Source organism: Mustelus asterias, chromosome 15 (assembly GCF_964213995.1).
Source record: "Mustelus asterias chromosome 15, sMusAst1.hap1.1, whole genome shotgun sequence".
NCBI lineage: Eukaryota > Metazoa > Chordata > Chondrichthyes > Carcharhiniformes > Triakidae > Mustelus > Mustelus asterias.
Genome location: NC_135815.1, coordinates 2160080 through 2183365, shown reverse-complemented (window position 1 = coordinate 2183365; position 23286 = coordinate 2160080). Strand labels below are relative to the sequence as shown.

The following is a 23286-nucleotide window of genomic DNA, read 5'->3' as shown; positions in this document are numbered from 1 at the left end:
CTCAAAGTGGGTTACACGGTCTATTACGCTCCGAATGTATGGGACGTTTGACAGTAAATAAAAATATCTTTCGCAAGTGGACTGAAATAGAGGGTACGGGATTTTAAACAGGACACTGCTTCCTCATGAGTGTGAGTCAGCCCAAACTATTTCATGTCTGAACCAAATCATTGCCTTGAGGCAGTGTGTCAATTTGCTCGGAACAACAGTGTGTGGTTTACTCAGGCAAAGACTAACGAGCTGAAATGACAGAAGTGCAGTGCATTTGAGGCTGCAGTGGGTCTGTTGTAACACGTTCAGTTAGAGCACCTGCTGAGACAGCTCATCATTGCTGCTAAACTGTCAGGAAAGCAATCCAAACCCAGACACCATTGAAAGCAGCAAAGTACACAGAGCACTCAGCGCAAATTCTGATCCTCACATTTACCATATACTGTTCAATAATTACAGCCTGACAGCAGCAGGGAAGAAGCTGTTCTTGAGTCGGTTGGTCCGTGACCTCAGAGTTTTGTATCTTTTTCCCGAAGGAAGAAGGTGGAAGAGAGAATGTCCGGGGTGCGTGGGGACCTTAATTATGCTGGCTGCTTTACCGAGACAGCTGGAAGTGTAGACAGAGTCAATGGATGGGAGGCTGGTTTGAGTGATGGATTTGCATACATTCACGACCTTTTGTGGTTCCTTGCAGTCTTGGGCAGAGCAGGAGCCATACCAAGCTTTGATACAACCAGAAAGAATGCAGATCATCTGGCCCCTTGAGCCTGCTCCGCCATTCAATAAGATCATGGCTGATCTTTTTGTGGACTCATCTCCACTTACCCGCCCACTCACCATAACCCTTAATTCCTTTACTGTTCAAAAATTTATCTATCCTTGCCTTAAAAACATTCAATGAGGCAGCCTCAACTGCTTCACTGGGCAGGGAATTCCACAGATTCACAACCCTTTGTGTGAAGAAGTTCCTCCTCAACTCGGTCCTAAATCTGCTCCCCCTTATTTTGAGGCCATGCCCCCTAGTTCTAGTTTCACCTGCCAGTGGAAACAACTTCCCTGCTTCTATCTTATCTATTCCCTTCATAATCTTATATGTTTCGATAAGATCTCCCCTCATTCTTCTGAATTCTAATGAGTATAGCCCCAGTCTATTCAGTCTCTCCTCATAAGCCAACCCTCTCAACTCCGGAATCAACCTAGTGAATCTCCTCTGCACCCCCTCCAGTGCCAGTATATCCTTTCTCAAGTAAGGAGACCAAAACTGTACACAGTACTCCAGGTGTGGCCTCACCAGCTCCTTATACAGCTGCAACATAACCTCGCTGTTTTTAAACTCCATCCCTCTAGCAATGAAGGACAAAATTCCATTTGCCTTCTTAATTACCTGCTAGACCTGCAAACCAACGTTTTTGAGATTCATGCACAAGGACACCCAAGTGCCTCTGTCCTGGTCCCCCCCATGCCAACACTATAGTTAAGAAAGCCCATCAACGCCTCTACTTTCTCAGAAGACTAAAGAAATTTGGCATGTCAGCTACGATTCTCACCAACCTTTACAGATGCACCATAGAAAGCATTCTTTCTGGTTGTATCACAGCTTGGTATAGCTCCTGCGCTGCCCAAGATCGCCAGGAACTACAAAAGGTCATGAATGTAGCCCAATCCATCACGCAAACCAGCCAATCATCCACTGACTCTGTCTACACTTCCCGCTGCCTCGGAAAAGCAGCCAGCGTAATTAAGGACCCCACACACCCCGGACATTCTCTCTTCCACCTTCTTCCATCGGGAAAAAGATACAAAAGTCTGAGGTCACGTACCAACTGACTCAAGAACAGCTTCTTCCCTGCTACTGTCAGACTTTTGAATGGACTTACCTTGTATTAAGTTGATCTTTCTCTACACCCTAGCTATGACTGTAACACTACATTCTGCACTCTCCCCTTTCCTTCTCTATGAACGGTATGTTTTGTCTGTACAGTGCGCAAGAAACAATACTTTTCACTGTAAATACATGTGACAATAATAAATCAAACAGCAGCATGCTGCAATTTTTTTACCATTTACCACTGTTTGTGTTTGGTTCTTATCCAGGTGTGAGTGCTGTTTATGTTAGTATGTGACCCTGCTCTTGTGGGAAACTCATCGAGGTATACAAAATTACGAGGGACATAGATAGGGTAGGATAGAAAGGAGCCTTTCCCCTTAGTAGAGGGGTCATTAACCAGAGGGTATAGATTTAAGATGAGGGGCAGGAGATTTAGAGGGGATTTGAGGAGAAACTTTTTCACCCAGGGGGTGGTGGGAGTCTAGAACTCACTGCCTGAAAGGGTGGGAGAGGCGGGAACCCTCAGAACATTGAAGAATCATTTAGATGAGAACTTGAAATGCCAAGGCTATGGAAGTGCTGGAAAATGGGATTAGAATGGATAGGTGCTTGATGGCCAGTACAGACAGGATGAGCCAAAGGGCCTATTTTTGTGTCGTAAAACTCTATGACTTTGACTCAATCTCTTTGTAGTATTCACATCAACCAACCAATTATCTTTCCCCAGTGCCTCTCCTCCATATCTGACTGCCTCAGCCCCTCCCTTCCATGTACCTCCTGCCCCTTGGTGATCTCACTGGGAGGCAAGGGTACATCCTCCACATACGTTGCTAGAACCATCTCTATCTCCAGGACCTCAGTATTGTCAGGCTGTTTGTCCAACAGCTGATCTTGAATGAGACGCCTTTTCCTTCAGTTCAATGTTGACAAGACCAAAGCAAGTTTAGAAGAGTGAGAGGGGATCTCATAGGAATTAGTAAAATTCTAACAGATTTAGACAGGGTTCCCGATGGTGGGGGAGTCCAGAGCTAGGGATCAGAGTTTGAGAATAAGGGGTAAACCTTTTAGAACTGAGGTGAGGAGAAATTTCTTCACCCAGCGGGTGGTGAATGTGTGGAATTCACTACCACAGAAAGTAGTTGAGGCCAAAACGTCTGATTTCAAGAAAGAATTATGATGTGGAGATGCTGTTGTTGGCCTGGGGTGGACAAGGTGAGAGGCCACACAACACCAGGTTATAGACCAACAGGTTTGATTGAAATCACAAGTGTTCGGAGCTTCCCGATGAAGAAGAAACACTCCAAAGGCTTGTGATTCCAAATGAACCTGTTGGACTATAAGCTGGTGTCGTGTGACCTCTCCAAGAAGAAATCAGATGTAGCTCTTGGGGCTAATGGGATCAAGGGATATGGGAGAAAGTGGGGGGGGCGGGGAGATCAGGATTTTGAATTCGATGATCAGTCATGATCATAATGAATGGTGTAGCAGGCTTAAAGGGCCGAATGGCCTCCTCCTGCTTCTAGTTTCTATGTTTCATCAGCTGCAGCTGGGAGCTCCTTACCCTCACGAATTATTCCACATACAAACATACAAAATTAAGAGCAGGAGTAGGCCATTCAGCCCCTCAAGTCTGCTCCAGCATTCAGTGGAATCATGGCTGATCTGGCTGTGGCCTCAGCTCTACTTTCCTTCCTACCTCTGATACCCTTTGACTTCCTTGTCAATCCTGAACCCCTCTAACTCAGCCTTAAATATATTCAATGACCCTGTCACTTAAGAGAAACAATATCTCCGCATCGGCACGGTAGCACAGTGGTTAGCACTGCTGCTTCACAGCTCCAGGATCCCGGGTTCGATTCCCGGCTCGGGTCACTGTCTGTGTGGAGTTTGCACATTCTCCTCGTGTCTGCGTGGGTTTCCTCCGGGTGCTCCGGTTTCCTCCCACAGTCCAAAGATGTGTGGGTTAGGTTGATTGGCCAGGTTAAAAATTGTCCCTTAGAGTCCTGGGATGCATAGGTTAGAGGGATTAGTGGGTAAAATATGTGGGGGGAGGGCCTGGGTGGGATTGTGGTCGGTGCAGACTCGATGGGCCGAATGGCCTCCTTCTGCACTGTAGGGTTTCTATGTTTCTATCTGAAACTGGAGACCCCTTATTTTTCAAATATTCTGATCTTTCCCACAAGGGGAAACATCCTTTCAGCATCCACCCCCATCACGTACCAGATATCCCCATTGCTCACCGTCTCGGACTGAACAAATACTCAGATAAAGTGGGAGAAAATTCTTGCTGTTTCTGGGGGGGAGGTGGGCGGCGGGAGGGGGGGGGGGGGGGGGGGGCGGGGGGGAGGTTGGGACCCTGCAACCCCCCCCCGAGAGTGGACCTCTTTGCCAGGTTTCCTACCCGATGTCTTCACAACTTGTACCCTGGATATTCCCCATGGATATTTTAAAGAGGGTATCTAACAACTCCCAGTTATCTACTGGGGGTTGGGAGACGAGGTTCTTCAAGAAGTATTCCCAACTCTTTGTACGGTTTTCCAATCCCACTTTGAATTCAGCCAATCAGAGCTCCAACATTCCATTACAGTGGCAATTAGGAACAGCCTTCCAGAGAATTCCCTCTCTTCCCACTCATTTTGAATTTTTGTTTGGTGCGTGACGGGATATAACAGGGAATCCTGGAGTGCTCCCTAAACAATCTTTATCACCACCCACTGATAGCTCAGTTTTACTCAAAGCTGTTGTCCGATGATGTCTGTATCTCTGCACGTCCCCACTCTGAAACAAGCGGGCACCGATTCTTCAGTGAGTAACAACATGAAGAAAATCCAGCGTTACTGATAACAATCCCACCCTTGCAGCATTTCCCAGTAACACAGAGTGTAGCAGCCTCCCTCTTTAAAAACAAACAAGGATATCCCTAGAATAATTGTAAAGAAAGATTAGCATCCACTATAAAGAGGGTCTATTATAGAGAGAGGTCAGATCACTGCCTCCAATCTAAAGAGTGTCTAGAAGCAGGTCCATGCTTACACAGGGGTTCATGTCACCCAAGATTGGGATCATGTCACACTATCTGTAACCCCCACGACTTGCCTGGGCTTGCAAAATCTCACTAACTGTCCTGTCTGGAGACAATACACATCTCTTTAACCTGGGCTTAACGCTCTCTCCACTGACATTGTCTGTACCTTTAAGACTTGATTACCTGTAAAGACTCGCATTCCAACCATTATTTTGTAAATTGAGTTTGTGTCTTTATATGCCCTGTTTGTGACCAGAACTCCCACTTACCTGACGAAGGAGCAGCGCTCCGAAAGCTAGTGGCTTTTGCTACCAAATAAACCTGTTGGACTTTAACCTGGTGTTGTGAGACTTCTTACTATTATTTTCATGTTCAGTTTCTCCTTCATAGCAAGCTGTCACCAGTAACTGTGAGCAGGAAACAGTCAGATTATTGTGATTGCTTCACCAACCTTGGTTGCAGAAAGAAATTTGTGGTTGTTGCCCAGTCTGGGCCCTCTGGGTGACCAATAACTGCAAGGCAGTCATTTATTCAAACTGAAGACCCATCGGCATCTTGGTGAATGGTGCAAGTGAAATAAATTCAGTAGTACAGGCGGGTACAATTTTGTCTTTTAAAAAGCATTTAGACAGTTGCATGGGTAAGATGGGTATAGAGGGATATGGGCCAAACGCAGGCAATTGGGACTAGTTTAGGGGTTTAAAAAAAATGGGTGGCATGGGCAAGTTGGGCCAAAGGGCTTGTTTCCATGCTGTAAACCTCTATCACTCTATTACCCTTCGCAATAATACCCTCATCCTGAGAATAAATTAGACTTTTTAAAATAATTTGAAATGGACAGTTATACACTCACAGTTTAATGATATTCAGAAAACCTCCAGGAGAAAACTGAAGGAAGGCAGGGCGACACTTCACCCAGGGAACCCCTATTAAACTGCTCACGGCAACTCCAGTCTCCTGTTAAAACGCAACAATTGGACAATAAACCTGCTCCTTCAGCATGTGTTCATGTCGAGTCAGGGACTGCAAAGGCCTTTAAGCACATATTGACCGTGTTTCCTGTATAGTGTTTAAGACACAGGAGCCAGGAGTCCTTTCCAATCTGTTGGTGATGTCCTCGTGGTACAGACTGTTTAGAAATCCCATCCAATCCTGGAGCAGTGGTTAAAAGCAGGACTGCCTCAGCATCATACAAGTTTACCCAGAGTTGTACCGTTGTGTGTGGCAACAGAACAGCGATCCTCATTGATATTGGAATCAGCAGACACCCAATCATCCCTCGAGGCTTCATCAGATGCTGTGTCCACCAATGTCTGAAAAGTGAAAATGGTTAACGTGGAGCAGTTATTAACATTCCCGAGACCTGACTCCGGAATATAGGAACAGGAGCAGGCATTTTGATTGAAAAAATGGGAAGACAACTTATTATCTAAACAGGGAGAGACTTTGGGGAGCTCCAGTGCAGAGGGATCTGGGTGTCCTCATTCATAGTCATAGAAAACTAACATGCAGCGACAGCAGACAATAAAGAAAGCGAATGGAATGTTGACATTTATAGCTAAAGGAATAGAATATAAAGGTGAGGAAGTATTGCTGCAACTATACAAGGCATTGGTGAGGCCGCACCTGGAGTATTGTGCACAGTTTTGGTCCCCTTATTTGAGGAAAGATGCAGTGCCATTGGAGGCAGTTCAGAGGAGGTTCACTAGATTGATTCCAGAGATGAGGGGTTTGTCGTATGAAGGGAGATTGAACAGTTTAGGCCGATATTCTCTGGAATTTAGAAGAATGAGGGGAGATCAAATTGAGGTATACAAGATGATAAAAGGTATGGATAAAGTAGACGTGGAGCGAATGCTTCCGCTTGTGGGGCATTCTAGGACGAGAGGTCATAGTCTCAGGATAAGGGGCAGCAAATTTAAAACAGAGTTGAGGAGAAACTACTTCTCCCAAAGGGTTGTGAATCTGTGGAATTCGCTGCCCCAAAGTGCGGTGGATGCTGGGACAGTGAGTAAATTTAAGGAGAAGTTAGACAGATTTTTAATTGGTAATGGGTTGAAGGGTTATTTGGAGGAGGCAGGAAAATGGGGATGAGGAACATATCAGACATGATCGAATGGTGGAGCGGACTGGATGGGCCAATTGGTCTAATTCTGTTCCTATATATCTTCTGAATTTATGAACTAGGAGGAGGTCATTCAAGTCCCTGAGCCTGTTCTTCCATTCAAACATACCATGGATAATCTGTGACCCAATTCCATATTCCTTAATCAATGGGGTTAACAATCTCAGTTTTAAAATGAATAATGGACCCAGCATCCATTGCCAATTGTGGAGAGATTTCCAAACCTGCACTCCCTATTGTCTGAAGGAGTGTTTCCTCTCCTGAGAAGTCTAGCTCTGAATTTTAAACTCTCTCCCTGAATCCTAGACTCCAGGCAAGGAAAAATTGGTTCTCGCTATCTGTCCTATTTATCCCCTTTAACATCCAGAAAGCGACATCTAATCATCACCTAACATTGTAAAATGATCCAATTATTCTAACCTAATAAAATTCCAGTCTGTATAAACTCCCCTCGAAATCTGCTCTGCACTCCCTCCAGGGCTAATATGTCCTTCTGAAGGTGTGGTGTCCAGAGCTGTTGCTGAGGTCTAATCCGAGTTTGGGATAGCGAAGGCATGTCTTTGACCTACCTTGACTGACTGAGATAGGGAAACATTTCTTCATCAAAGGGTCGTGACCTTCTGGAATTCTCTACCACAGAATGCTGTGAAGATCAAGTCACTGATATATTTAAGAAAGAGATAGATAATTGTTTAGAGTTTAACGGCACCACGGGCTATGGGGAGAAAGCGGGAATATGGCATTGGGTCGAGAATCAGCCATGATCATATTGAAAGGCGGAGAGGCTCAAAGAGCCGAATGGCCTCCTCCCAGCTTCCATGTTTCAATGTATTCGTGTCCTCCAGAAATAATGGCCTGTGTAATAATTACCATTTTGATTCTATTCTGTCCCTGTGCATGACACTTTAATGGGCGATATACCGATACACTCGCACTCTGATCCACAACAGTTTCAGCATTTCACCATTTAGAAAGTTCCTTGTTTTTCATCCTGTCTCCATCAAATACTCCCAGGACAGGTACAACACGGGTTAGACACAGAGTGAAGCTTCCTCTACACTGTCCCCATCAAACACTCACAGGACAGGTACAGCACAAGGTTAGATCTAAGAGGAAGAGCATTCTGGGGGAGGATGACCTCAGTGGTCCTGGAGGTCTGGAGTGCATCTGCTTCAATGCAAGAGCGTCACGGGCAAGACAGACGAGCTTAGAGCCTTAATGCTTGAATGGAACTTGGATGTGGTTGCAGTGACGGAGACTTGGTTAAAAGAAGGACAGGACTGGCAGCTGAATATTCCGGGGTATAAGTGTTTTAGGCGAGACAGAGGAGGGGCGAGGAGAGGTGGGAGAGTAGCAATGCTGGTTAGGGAGCATATTACAGTGATACAGAGGGTGGACAATATGGAAGGATCATGTAACGAGACACTGTGGGTGGAGCTCAGAAACAGGAAGGGCGCAGTCACTATGCTGGGGGTATACTACAGGCCTCCCAACAGCCCACGGGAAGTTGAGGAACGGATATGTAAGGAGATTCTGGACAGGTGCAGAAAAAATAGGGTTGTTGTAGTGGGAGACTTTAATTTCCCTCACATAGACTGGAAATCGCTTAGGGCTGGGGGCCTGGACGGGAAAGAATTTATAAAATGCGTAGAGGAAGGTTCTTTGGAACAAAATGTTGACAGTCCAACTAGAGAGGGGGCTATCCTGGACCTAGTACTGGGGAATGAGCCCAGTCAGATCATCCAAGTTGCAGTAGGGGAACATGTGGCAAATAGTGACCACAATTCTGTAAACCTTAGGATAGTAATGGAAAAAGATGAATGTTGTCTTATGGGTAAGGTGCTGAATTGGAGGAAGGCTAACTACAGCTGGATTAGGCAGGATTTGGTGGCTGTTGATTGGGAGAGGCTGTTCGAGGGTAAATCCACATCTGGCATGTGGGAGTCTTTTAAGGAGCAGTTGATAGGACTGCAGGACAGGCATGTGCCTGTAAAGAGGAAGGATAGAAAAGGTAGGATTCGGGAGCCGTGGATAACCAGTGAAATTGTGGGTCTAATCAAAAAGAAAAAAGAGGCATACATGAGGTCCAGGCAGCTAAAAACAGATGGAGCACTGGAGGAATACAGAGAAAGTAGAAAAGAACTCAAACAGGGAGTTAGAAGGGCAAAAAGGGGTCACGAAATGTCCTTGGCAGACAGGATTAAGGAGAATGCTAAGGCATTTTATACATACGTTAGGAGCAAGAGGGTTGTTCAGGAAAGAATTGGACCTCTCAGGGACAAGCTTAGAACCAAAGGAAGTTGGAGAGATCCTAAACGAATACTTTGCATCAGTATTCACAAAGGAGAGGGACATGTTGACTGGGAGTGTCTCAGAGAGATGTGTTGACTCGTTAGAAAAAATCTCAATTATAAGGGAGGAAGTGTTAGGTTTTTTAGGAAACATTAAGACAGACAAATCCCCAGGGCCAGATGGCATCTACCCTAGACTCCTCAGGGAGGCAAGAGATGAAATTGCTGGGCCTCTAACAGAAATCTTTGTCTCTTCACTGGATACAGGTGAGGTCCCAGAGGATTGGAGGATAGCAAATGTGGTCCCGTTATTTAAGAAGGATAGCAAAGATAACCCGGGTAATTATAGGCCGGTGAGCTTGACGTCCGTGGTAGGGAAATTGTTGGAGAAGATTCTTAGAGATAGGATATATGCGCATTTAGAACTGAATAATCTCATTAGTGATAGACAGCATGGTTTTGTACGAGGGAGGCCATGCCTCACAAATTTGGTTGCGTTTTTTGAGGAGGTGACAAAAACGATTGACGAGGGAAGGGCCGTGGATGTCGTCTCCATGGATTTTAGTAAAGTGTTTGACAAGGTCCCTCATGGCAGGCTGGTGCAAAAGGTTAAATCTCACGGGATAAAAGGTGAGCGAGCTCGATGGTTGGAGAACTGGCTTAGCCATAGAAGACAGAGGGTTACAGTGGAGGGATCTTTTTCTGGTTGGAGGTCTGTGACCAGTGGTGTTTGTGATGTGGAGATGCCGGCGTTGGACTGGGGTAAACACAGTAAGAAGTTTAACAACACCAGGTTAAAGTCCAACAGGTTTATTTGGTAGCAAAAGCCACACAAGCTTTCGGAGCTGCAAGCCCCTTCTTCAGGTGAGTGGGAATTCTGTTCACAAACAGAGCATATAAAGACACAAACTCAATTTACATGAATAATGGTTGGAATGCAAATACTTACAACTAATCAAGTCTTTAAGATGTTGTTTTGTTTCTTAAAGACTTGATTAGTTGTAAGTATTCGCATTCCAACCATTATTCATGTAAATTGAGTTTGTGTCTTTATATGCTCTGTTTGTGAACAGAATTCCTACTCACCTGAAGAAGGGGCTTGCAGCTCCGAAAGCTTGTGTGGCTTTTGCTACCAAATAAACCTGTTGGACTTTAACCTGATGTTGTTAAACTTCTTACCAGTGGTGTTTCGCAGGGCTCTGTACTGGGACCTCTGCTGTTTGTGATTTATATAAATGATTTGGAGGAAGGTGTAGCTGGTGTGATCAGTAAGTTTGCGGACGACACAAGGATTGCTGGAGTTGCGGATAGTGATGAACATTGTCAGAGAATACAGCAGGATATAGATAGGCTGGAAAATTGGGCGGAGAAATGGCAGATGGAATTTAATCCAGATAAATGCGAAGTGATGCATTTCGGTAGATCTAATGTAAGGGGGAGCTATACAATAAATGGCAGAACCATCAGGAGTATAGATACACAGAGGGACCTGGGTGTACAAGTCCACAGATCCTTAAAGGTGGCAGAACAGGTGGAGAGGGTGGTCAAGAAGGCATGCTTGCCTTTATTGGACTGGGCACAGAATATAAAAGTTGGCATATGATGTTGCAGCTGTATAGAACGTTGGTTAGGCCACATTTGGAATACTGCGTCCAGTTCTGGTCGCCACATTACCAGAAGGACGTGGAGGCTTTGGAGAGAGTGCAGAGAAGGTTTACCAGGATGTTGCCTGGTATGGAGAGTCTTAGCTATGAGGAGAGATTGGATAAACTGGGGTTGTTCTCCCTGGAGAGACGGAGGATGAGGGGCGACCTAATAGAGGTGTATAAAATTATGAAGGGCATAGATATGGTGAACAGTGGGAAGCTTTTTCCCAGGTCGGAGGTGACGAACACAAGGGGTCACGGGTTCAAGGTGAGGGGGGCAAGGTTCAACACAGATGTCAAGGGGACGTATTTTACACAGAGGGTGGTGGGGGCCTGGAATGCACTGCCAAGCAAGGTGATTGAGGCGGACACGCTGGGATCGTTTAAGACTTATCTAGATAGCCACATGAACAGACTGGGAATAGAGGGATACAAATGAATGGTCTAGTTGGGCACATGAGCGGCGCGGGCTTGGAGGGCCAAAGGGCCTGTTCCAGTGCTGTATTGTTCTTTGTTCTTTCTTTCTTCTAGATATAGAGTAAAGCTCCCTCTACACTGTCCCCATCAAACACTCCCAGGACAGGTACAGCACGGGGTTAGATACAGAGTAAAGCTCCCTCTACACTGTCCCCATCAAACACTCCCAGGACAGGTACAGCACGGGGTTAGATACAGAGTAAAGCTCCCTCTACACTGTCCCCATCAAACATTCCCAGGACAGGTACAGCACGGGGTTAGATACAGAGTAAAGCTCCCTCTACGCTGTCCCCCATCAAACACTCCCAGGACAGGTACAGCACGGGGTTAGATACAGAGTAAAGCTCCCTCTACACTGTCTCCATCAAACACTCCCAGGACAGGTACAGCACGGGGTTAGATACAGAGTAAAGCTCCCTCTACACTGTCCCCATCAAACATTCCCAGGACAGGTACAGCACGGGGTTAGATACAGAGTAAAGCTCCCTCTACACTGTCTCCATCAAACATTCCCAGGACAGGTACAGCACGGGGTTAGATACAGAGTAAAGCTCCCTCTACACTGTCCCCATCAAACATTCCCAGGACAGGTACAGCACGGGGTTAGATACAGAGTAAAGCTCCCTCTACACTGTCCCCATCAAACATTCCCAGGACAGGTACAGCACGGGGTTAGATACAGAGTAAAGCTCCCTCGACACTGTCCCCATCAAACACTCCCAGGACAGGTACAGCCAGGGGTTAGATACAGAGTAAAGCTCCCTCTACACTGTCTCCATCAAACATTCCCAGGACAGGTACAGCACGGGGTTAGATACAGAGTAAAGCTCCCTCTACACTGTCCCCATCAAACACTCCCAGGACAGATACAGCACGGGGTTAGATACAGAGTAAAGCTCCCTCTACACTGTCTCCATCAAACACTCCCAGGACAGGTACAGCACGGGGTTAGATACAGAGTAAAGCTCCCTCTACACTGTCCCCATCAAACATTCCCAGGACAGGTACAGCACGGGGTTAGATACAGAGTAAAGCTCCCTCTACACTGTCTCCATCAAACATTCCCAGGACAGGTACAGCACGGGGTTAGATACAGAGTAAAGCTCCCTCTACACTGTCCCCATCAAACATTCCCAGGACAGGTACAGCACGGGGTTAGATACAGAGTAAAGCTCCCTCTACACTGTCCCCATCAAACATTCCCAGGACAGGTACAGCACGGGGTTAGATACAGAGTAAAGCTCCCTCGACACTGTCCCCATCAAACACTCCCAGGACAGGTACAGCCAGGGGTTAGATACAGAGTAAAGCTCCCTCTACACTGTCTCCATCAAACATTCCCAGGACAGGTACAGCACGGGGTTAGATACAGAGTAAAGCTCCCTCGACACTGTCCCCATCAAACACACCCAGGACATGTACAGCATGGGGTTAGATACAGAGTAAAGCTCCCTCTACACTCTCCCCATCAAACACTCCCAGGACAGGTACAGCACGGGGTTAGATACAGAGTAAAGCTCCCTCTACACTGTCCTCATCAAGTACTCCCAGGACAGGTACAGCACAGTTTGGAGAGGGGACTAAAAGGATTGAAGGTGATCAGGAAAGCGTGAGGCTGAACTGAAGAAAGGGAGTGAGGAATTGATGCAATGAGGAAGACTGAAGAAGAAAGGGTGGCACATGGTTAGCACCACTGCCTCACAGCGCCAGGGTCCCGGGTTCGATTCCAGGGGGCACAGTAGCACAGTGGTTAGCGCTGCTGCCTCACAGCGCCAGGGTCCCGGGTTCGATTCCCGGGGGCACAGTAGCACAGTGGTTAGCGCTGCTGCCTCACAGCGCCAGGGACCCGGGTTCGATTCCCGGGGGCACGGTGACACAGTGGTTAGCACCGCTGCCTCACAGCGCCAGGGACCCGGGTTCGATTCCCGGGGGCACGGTGACACAGTGGTTAGCACTGCTGCCTCACAGCGCCAGGGTCCCGGGTTCGATTCTGGCCTTGGATCACTGTCTGTGTGGAGTTTGCACATTCTCCCCGTGTCTGCGTGGGTTTCCTCCGGGTGCCCCGGTTTTCTCCCACATTCCAAGGGTGTGCAGGTTATGTTGATTGGCCATGCTAAATTGCCACATCATGTCGGATGGAATAGCAGGGTAAATATGTGGGGTTGGGGGGATAGGGCCTAGGTGGGATTGTGGTTGGTGCAGAATCGATGGGCCAAGTGGCCTCTTTCTGCACTGTAGGGATTCTAAGTGTTGGGGTGAGGAAACGTGTGGGAAAGAGAAGGACGGGGGGAGGGGGGGCGGGAAGGAAAATGATGGGTTTGACAGGTGAGAGTCAATGTTAACGTGTTGTACTTGATTTCTGACCTTGCTGTTAGGTGACTCACTGACCACAACATCATCACTGACGTCACTGAAACATTTCTCAGGGATGGGTGGAGGTTCCTCCTCATCCTGCACATTCTCAGGACATGTCGAAGGGCCGGGACGGTTCAGTGATGAGCCTTGCTTTGGTTTTTTGCTGACTTTGGCATACACAGGTGCCACTTTCCCCAACTGGCAGCCAGCCTCATCGCTGCCAACATCGTCCTGAATGATGAACTCAGTCTTTGGTGTTTCCAGGCTGAACTGGTTGGAAGCTGCGTAGGGTGGTTCAATGGTGTCCTCTCCAAACTGCCCGTCTGCGCCAGCTGCCAGCTCGCTCGCTGTTTGGTACACAGGGTCAACCTTCCCATCGGAATTCTCCTTACTGAGAGAGGCATTGGGAATCTCTGGCAGGGCTCTGCTGTGTTGAGATGGGAAGTCTCCACGTTCTGGTGTACCAGTCACATGTATGTCATTCTGCCAACTTACTTTCCGTGATCCAGGGGCACCTGTGATGGTCCAAGAGGAAGGGGAAATGTGATGTAAACACAAGTTTGTCACACACCTTACACCGAGGCCTGGACTGATCTTCAATGAAAGACAGAGCCTCAAGTTATATGAAGCTTCATTAATGTCCCAAGGCCCTTCACAGACAACAACCTACCTTTGAGGTGTAGATACAGCTGGGATGTAGGAACCCAGCGACAACTTTCTAAACAGCAAACTGCCAGAGAGCATTGTGATGAAGGGCCTGTTTTTAGTGATCGTCCTTTGGGGTAACCTTTGGACAGGACACTGGGAAGAACATCCCTGCCCGCTTCAAAGGAATAATCTGAAAGTGATTTGGATTTAGGTCAGAGAGAGTTGAGTGCTGCCAGTTGCTGATCTGCGAGTGTCACAATCCCCGAGTGCAACAATCCCCGAGTGCATGCTGAGTGTCTTGAGTTGTGAAAATGCAATCAGCTCTTCAATGATTCAGTCTGTGATGTAACTTCTGCAAACCACAGTCAAAGATAATCTCACAGTCTGTTTATACACATCAACATAGCCCTTGCAGCTAAAAAGATCGAAGGGGGAAAGTGGGGGTGGGATACTGAAAGTGCATGATCAGCCATGATCATATTGAATGGTGATGTAGGCTCGATGGGCCGAATGGCCTCCTCCTGCACCTGTTTTCTATGTTTCCAACAAGTCAGTTTCAACACAAACCTTTCCTAATGAACAGACTTGCCAAATACATCAAGACAAAGAAATGTGCCTCGTTGCAGATAGCTGGGTGAAGTATGTACATGTGCCTCACCCACACAGAGTTGTGTGCACACACATGTAGCACAGAGTCACACTCACACACACACACTCACACACTCACTCACACACACTCACATGCACACACACACGCACACACACACTCACACACACACTCACACACACACTCACACTCACACACATACACACTCTCACACACTCACACACACACACTCACACACTCACTCACACACACACACGCTCTCACACACACACACACACTCACACACAGACACACTGTCACACACACACACTCTCACACACACTCACACACTCACTGACACAAGAGGTGCAGCAATATCCAACAAAGCCAATCGAGGAAACTCCTCCATTGCAGCATTAGGATGTGGGATTGAGTCACTGCAATGATTTCACCAGCTCTGACTTCCCAGCCTGTCACTCAGACACAAACGCAGCATCTTCACAATTCCCAATTCATTTAACAAGGTGAAACTGAGGGCAAGGCACTGAAACCAAATAGTTCCAACCTCAAACCAGAAACCCAATAGCTCCAACCTCAAACCAGAAACCAAATAGCTCCAACCTCAAACCAGAAACCCAATAGCTCCAACCTCAAACCAGAAACCCAATAGCTCCAACCTCAAACCAGAACAGGAGCACACACACAGCAAACAAACCTCTCAAAGCACCCTTCCACCACACACAATCACCCTCACCCTCACCCTTGCCCTCACCCTCGCCTCACCTTCACACTTGCCCTCACCCTGGTATGTCACGCACTCACTCTGGAACAGGTTCTAGACCGGGCTCTCCACTGGGTTCTAGATTCTCTTCTCTCTTACCTTTTATTGTTGCCTTGGAGATGTTCTTTGGATAATTGGGATCTTCTAATTGGCTCTGGAGAAAGAGGACAGAATTTCTTATTATTTCAACTCAACATAACTTGCATTATCAATTCAACATAGAAACATAGATAATAGCTGCAGGAGAAGGCCATTCGGCCCTTCGAGCCTGCTTCACCATTCAATGTGACCATGGATGTTCATGCACTCTCGGTATCCCACTCCCGCTTTCTCTCCATCCCCCTCGATCCCTTTAGCCACAAAGGCCACGTCCAGCTCCCTCTTGAACATATCTAACGAACTGCCCCCAACAGCTTTCTGTTGGAGAGAATTCCACAGGTTCACAACTCTCTGAGTGAAGAAGTTCTTCCTCATCTCAGTCCTGAATGGCTTACCCCTTATTCTTGGGCTGTAACACTCTCATGTGTGTGAATATATAATCTTACGAGCATATGAATTAGGAGCAGGAGGAGGCCACTCGGCCCCTCAAGCCTGCTCTGCCAGTCAATAAGATCATGGCTGATCTGACTGTATCCTCAACCCCACATTCTTGCCCACCCTGTTGTTAATCAAAGATCTATCTAGCCCTGGGTTAAAAATGTTCAAAAATTCTGCTTCCACTGCCTTTGAGGAAGAGAGTTCCAGAGACTCACGATTCTTTAAGAGAAAAAACTTCTCCCCCCCTCTGTCTTAAATGGGTGACCCTTATTTTTAAACAGTGACTCCTCATTCCCGATTCTCCGACTAGAGGAAACATCCTCTCCACATCCACCCTGTCAATACCCCTCAAGCTCTTAAATATTTCAGTCAAGCCGTCTCTTATTCTTCTAAACTCTAGTGGATACAAACGTAACCTCCCTAACCTTTCCTCAATAGACAACTCACAAACCTTCTCTGAACTGCTTCCAATGCATTTACATCTTTCCTTAAATAAGGAGACCAATTCTGAACACAATACTCCAAATATCCTGTACAACTGAAGCACACTCTCACTATTTTTGTAATGAATTCCCCTCACATTAAATAATATTCTATTAGCTTTCTGAATTCATTGTTGTACCTGTATACCAACTTTCTGTGATTCATGAACAAGGACACCCAGATCCCTCTGCCTCTCGGAGCTCTCCAATCTCTCACTGTTTAGATAATAGGCTTCTTTTTATTCTTCCTGCCAAAATGGACAATTTCACATTTTCCTACATTATCGTCCATTTGCCTGATTTTTGTCCACTCCCCTAGCCTATCTATACATAATAGCAAAATACTCACCATGCACACTCCTCTCTGTCCTGTGTCCAAGATAAATTTGTCAATATCTCCTTTTCCCTGAACTGTCCCTGGTCTTCCATTCTGCCCCACCTCCTCCACCCTCTTTCCCATTCCATAATTGTGTACATTTCTACCTTCGGTTCTATAGAAGGGTCATTTAGACCCAAAGTGTTAACTCTGCTTCTCTCTCCACACGCGCTGAGTTTATCCAGCATTTTCTGTTTTTATAACCTTTAGTTATAAGTTTAGAAGAGTGAGAGGGGATTTCATAGAAGGTTATAAAATTCTAACAGGGTTAGACAGGGTAGATTCAGAAAGAATCTTCCCAATGGTGGGGGGAGTCCAGAACTAGGGGGTCATAGTTTGAGGATAAGGGGTAAACCTTTTAGAACTGAGGGGAGGAGAAATTTCATCACCCAGAGGGCGGTGAATGTGTGGAATTCACTCCCACTGAGGCCAAAACATTGTCTGATTTCAAGAAGAAATCAGATATAGCTCTTGGGGCTAAAGGGATCAAGGGATATGGGAGGGGGGACGGGGGGATCAGGATATTGAATTTGATGATCAGCCATGATCAAAATGAATGGTAGAGCCGGCTGGAAGGGCCGAATGGCCTCCTCCTGCTTCTAGTTTCTGTTTCTGTGTAATTTGATTTATTATTGTCACATGTATTGGGATACAGTGAAAAGCATTGTTTTGCGGAGCAGGCCCAAAGCTCCGAATGGCCTATTCCTCTTCTAGTTTCTATGTTTTATATGTCTCTATAGCTTTGTGTCATCAACATATTTAGCAACCATACATTTAGTCCTTTTATCCAAGTCATTGATATAAATTGTGAACAGTTGAGGCCTCAGCACTGATTCCTATGGGACGCCACTTCTCCCATTCTGCCAACCAGAAAATGATCCATTTTAGCCAGCTCTTTGCTTCCTGTTAGCGAGGCAATCTTCTATCTATGCCAATATGTTACCCTCTACACGATTGGCTGTTTTTTCTGCAATAACCTTTGATGTGGCATCTTATCAAATGCTTTCTGGGAATCTAAGTACAGTACATTCACCTGTTCCCCTTTATTCACATGTTATTTCCTCAAAAGAATTGAAATTAATTGGTTAAAGATCTAGTATAGTCTGCTCTCTGGTTGGTTCATGAACTTGCTGTTCTAAGAAACTATCTATGAATTCTTCATCTCAGCTACCTTTGTCTATCTGATTTTCTGATGCGTACATTAAAATTCCCCCATGACTATTGCCATACCTCTCCGAGCAGCTCACATTTTTTCTTCTTTTATACTTTATCCTATGGTGCCGTTACAATTCGGCATTCCCACAAGTGACTTTTTGCTTTTATCATTTCTTATCTCCATCTAAACTGTTTTTACATCCTGATTTCCTGAACTTGGGCCCTCCCTCTCTGATGTGCTAACACCATCATGAATTAACAGAACCACCCCTTCCTGTTCTTCCTAAATGTTAAGAAGTGACTCACCTCAGGGAGGAGCAGTGCTCCGAAAGCTCGTGATCCCAAATAAACCTGTTGGACTTTAACCTGGTGTTGTGAGACTTTGAAATCATAGAAACCCCACAGTGCAGAAAGAGGCCATTCGGCCCATCGAGTCTGCACCGACCACAATCCCACCCAGGCCCTACCCCCTTATCCCTACACATTTACCCGCTAATCCCTTTAACCTATGCATCTCAGGACACTAAGGGGCAATTTTAGCATGGCCAATCCACCTAACCCGCACATCTTTAGACTGTGGGAGGAAACCGGAGCACCCGGAGGAAACCCACGCAGACACGAGGAGAATGTGCAAACTCCACACAGACAGTGACCCAAGCCGGGAATCGAACCCAGGTCCCTGGAGCTGTGAAGCAGCAGTGCTAACCACTGTGCTACCCCAGTCCAACGCCGGCATCTCCACATCATTCCTAAATGTTACATAACTTTCAATATTCAGGTCCCAATCTATGTCGCCCTGTAGCCATGTCTCTGTAATGGTTATCTGATTGTATTGATTTATTTTGATTTGCAGTATCTGTTAATCTGTTTTGTTTCGGATGTTACATGAATTCTGATACAGAGCATTTTTGTCCTTTTATTTATTTTAGAATTTCCAGCATTATCTGCTGATTTACGCTTCGATTCTCTGTCCCTCCATTTCCGATATTAATACCTTCCTCTTTTATCTTGTCTCGATGCTTTAATTTACCTTCCCAAATTGGACACTTTTCTTCCATGAGTCAGTTTAAGGCCCTCTCTGCTTCCCCAGTTATGTGGTTTACTAGAACATAATCCGAGCACAGTTCAGGTACAGACCATCCCATTGATACAGCCCTCTCTTTCCCCAGTCCTGATGCCAGCATCCCTCAAACTGAAACCCATTCCTCCAACAGCAGTCTTTGAGCCGCTCATTCATCTCTCCAATCTGATTTGTCCTCTGCCAATTTGCACGTGGCTCAGGTAATGATTCTGAGATGATTACCTTGGAGGTTCTGTTGTTTAATTGAGTGCCTCGCTCCTCATAATCTCTATGTAGAACCTCTTTCCGAGTTCCACCGATAACATTGGTACCTACATGGACCATGGCAATGGAATCCTCCCCCTCCCACTGCAAGTTCCTCTTCAGTCCTGAGGTGCTGTCCTGAACCTGGCACCAGGCAGGCAACACAGCTGCCTGGACTCTGGTTCCTTGCTACAGAGAACAGCTTTACTCTACTTTCCTAACAGTGGCAATCCCCCTGACTATACTGTCCGCCACTATCACTACATTCTGTTTAATTCCCCACACGTGCCCGGCTGCCAGTACCATGATGCCCAGCTCAGTCTGCTCACCCACACTACAGCCCTCATTCGTCTCCTCACAAGCCGCAAGAACTTCAAACTTGTTGCTCAGTTGCAATGGCTGAGGTTCCTCCACGCCCACTTTCTCCATTCCCTTACCTCCCTGTCTCACAATCACATCCTCCTGTACCTGACCGACCACTCACCAAATCAGGTGATGCTAACCTGAGAAATGTGACTGCAAGCTGGAATAAAGTGTCCAGGAAACGATCACCCTCCCTGATGTGTCGCAGTGTCTGCAGCTCAGCCTCCAGCTCATTAACTCTGAGCTAAAGCTCCTCAAACTCTAGATACTTACTAAAGATGTGGTTCCCATGGATTGCAGTCACATACAGGAGCTCCCGCACACTGTTGCTACCAACAGACAGACAGAGAGGCTGACAGACGGAGAGATAGCCAGAGAGGCAGAGAGAGACAGAGAGACAGGAAAGGACAGACAAACAGAGTCAGACAGAGCGACAGAGCATCAGACAGATAGACAAACGGAGAGACAGAGTGACCGACAGACGGAGAGATGGACAGTGAGGCAGAGAGAGAGAGAGACAGAAGGAGACAGCAAGACAGAGACAGAGAGACACATAGAGAGAGAGAGAGAGACAAACAGAGAAAGACAAAGACATAGAGAAACAGAGAGACAGAAAAAGACAGAGAAACAGAGAGACAAGCAGAGTGACAGGCAGAGAGACAGACAAACGAACAGACAGAGAGACAGAGAGAAAGAGGCAGAGAGACAGAAAGAGAGAGAGACAAAGAGAGAGAAACAGAGAGAGAGAGAGAGACAGAGAGACAGGCAGAGACAGACAGACACCCTCCTGGCTTGACACTGTGAACTCAAAACAACACTCAGTGTATAGAAGCAGCACTGAGGAATTCCAGTTTTCACTTTTCTGAAAAACAAACTATTCAAGCTCTGAAATCGGGGTTAAGATCGTTCGTTAATTAACCGACCGTGGCTGCTCTGAGAGAGCTTGTATAATTCTTCCGCCTGCCACTCCCCCCTCACAGCTCTACCCCGACACCCTGTGAAAGCTGGAATAAGCTTAACTCCTCCTCACTGAAGAAGCAACTGTTAGCTGATTGCTGAACAAAAGAGAGTGAACTTAGCTTCAGAGATCAATTAACCCTTAAAACTCCCTCACTCACCAAACTCAGCAACACTCTGAGACTCCGGTGAGGAGCCCAGGTTGGGTGTAGAGTTCTCCTCTCTCTGTGCTGCCCGCACTGTGGCAAGCCTGAAGATTACTCTTTAACTTTGCTGCTCCGAGTCCCCAATGAAGCCTCACAAACACTTGGCAGAAATCTCACTTCCGTGGGAAAACAGGATTTTCCATCGCACATCTGGCACCTGAATGGAGGAATTTCAGGATAATTCTTCCCCCTTACACTCCCCACAGCTCTATCCCGACACCCCATACCCCTACACCCCATACCCCTACACCCCATACCCCTACACCCCATACCCCTACACCCCATACCCCTACATCCCATACCCCTACACCCCATACCCCCACACCCCGTACCCCTACACCCCATACACCTATATCCCATACCCCTACACCCCGTACCCCTACACCCCATATCCCTACACCCCATACCCCTACATCCCATACCCCTACACCCCATACCCCTACACCCCATACACCCCATACCCCTACACCCCATACCCCTACACCCCATACCCCTACACCCCATACCCCTACACCTCATACACCTACATCCCATACCCCTACACCCCGTACCCCTACACCCCATACACCTACATCCCATACCCCTACACCCCGTACCCCTACACCCCATACCCCCACATCCCATACCCCTACACCCCATACCCCTACACCCCATACACCCCATACCCCTACACCCCATACCCCTACACCCCATACCCCTACACCCCATATCCCTACACCCCATACCCCTACACCCCATACCCCTACACCCCATACCCTTACACCCCATACCCCTACACCCCATACCCCTACACCCCATACCCCTACACCCCATACCCCTACACCCCTATACCCCTACACCCCATACCCCTACACCCCATACCCCTACACCCCATACCCCTACACCCCATATCCCTACACCCCATACCCCTACACCCTATACCCCTACACCCATACCCCTACACCCCATACCCCTACATCCCATACCCCTACATCCCATACCCCTACACCCCATACCCCCACACCCCGTACCCCTACACCCCATGCCCCTACATCCCATACCCCTACACCCCATACCCCAACAACCCATACACCCCATACCCCTACACCCCATACCCCTACACCCCATACCCCTACACCCCTATACCCCTACACCCCATACCCCTTTACCCCATACCCCTACACCCCATATCCCTACACCCCATATCCCTACACCCCATACCCCTACACCCCATACCTCTGCATCCCATAACCCTATACCCCTACACCCCATACCTCTACACCCCATACCCCTACACCCCATATCCCTACACCCCAAACCCCTACACCCTATACCCCTACACCCCATACCCTTACACCCCATACCCCTACACCCCATACCCCTACACCCATACCCCTACACCCCATACCCCTACATCCCATACCCCTACACCCCATACCCTTACACCCCATACCCCTACACCCTATACCCCTACACCCATACCCCTACACCCCATACCCTTACACCCCATACCCCTACATCCCATACCCCTACGTCCCATACCCCTACACCCCATACCCCCACACCTCGTACCCCCACACCTCGTACCCCTACACCCCATACCCCTACACCCCATATCCCTACACCCCATACCCCTACACCCCATACCCCTACACCCCTACACCCCATACCCATACACCCCATACCCCTACACCCCAAACCCCTACACCCCATACCTCTACACCCCATATCCCTACACCCCATACCCCTACACCCCATACCCCTACACCCCTATACCCCTACACCCCATACCCCTACACCCCTATACCCCTACACCCCATACCCCTACACCCCATACCTCTACACCCCATATCCCTACACCCCATACCCCTACACCCCTATACCCCTACACCCCATACCCCTACACCCCTATACCCCTACACCCCATACCCATACACCCCATACCCCTACACCCCAAACCCCTACACCCCATACCTCTACACCCCATACCCCTACACCCCATATCCCTACACCCCGTACCCCTACACCCCATACCCCTACACCCCATATCCCTACACCCCATACCCCTACACCCCTATACCCCTACACCCCATATCCCTACATCCCATACCCCTACACCCCATATCCCTACACCCCATACCCCTACATCCCTAC

At 47.4% G+C, this 23286-nt stretch overlaps 1 protein-coding gene across 2 annotated transcripts in view; it reads right to left on the bottom strand.

Moving 5' to 3' along the window:
- Positions 1-5674: 5674 nt before the first annotated feature.
- LOC144504259 (uncharacterized) overlaps positions 5675-23286 on the bottom strand; it is a 36748-nt gene continuing 19136 nt past the window's right edge. Inside the window, exons 1-4 of one of the 2 annotated variants that reach the window (XM_078229351.1) lie at positions 20264-20966; positions 15853-15907; positions 13748-14253; positions 5688-6157 (exon numbers count right to left, since the gene is read on the bottom strand). In XM_078229351.1, the coding sequence (XP_078085477.1) occupies positions 6032-6157; positions 13748-14253; positions 15853-15907; positions 20264-20281 (705 nt within the window). In that variant the 5' untranslated portion in view covers positions 20282-20966 and the 3' untranslated portion in view covers positions 5688-6031. Of the gene's footprint in view, positions 6158-13747; positions 14254-15852; positions 15908-20263; positions 20967-23286 lie in introns of those variants that run through there. The other variant, XM_078229350.1, reaches the window with a different exon arrangement.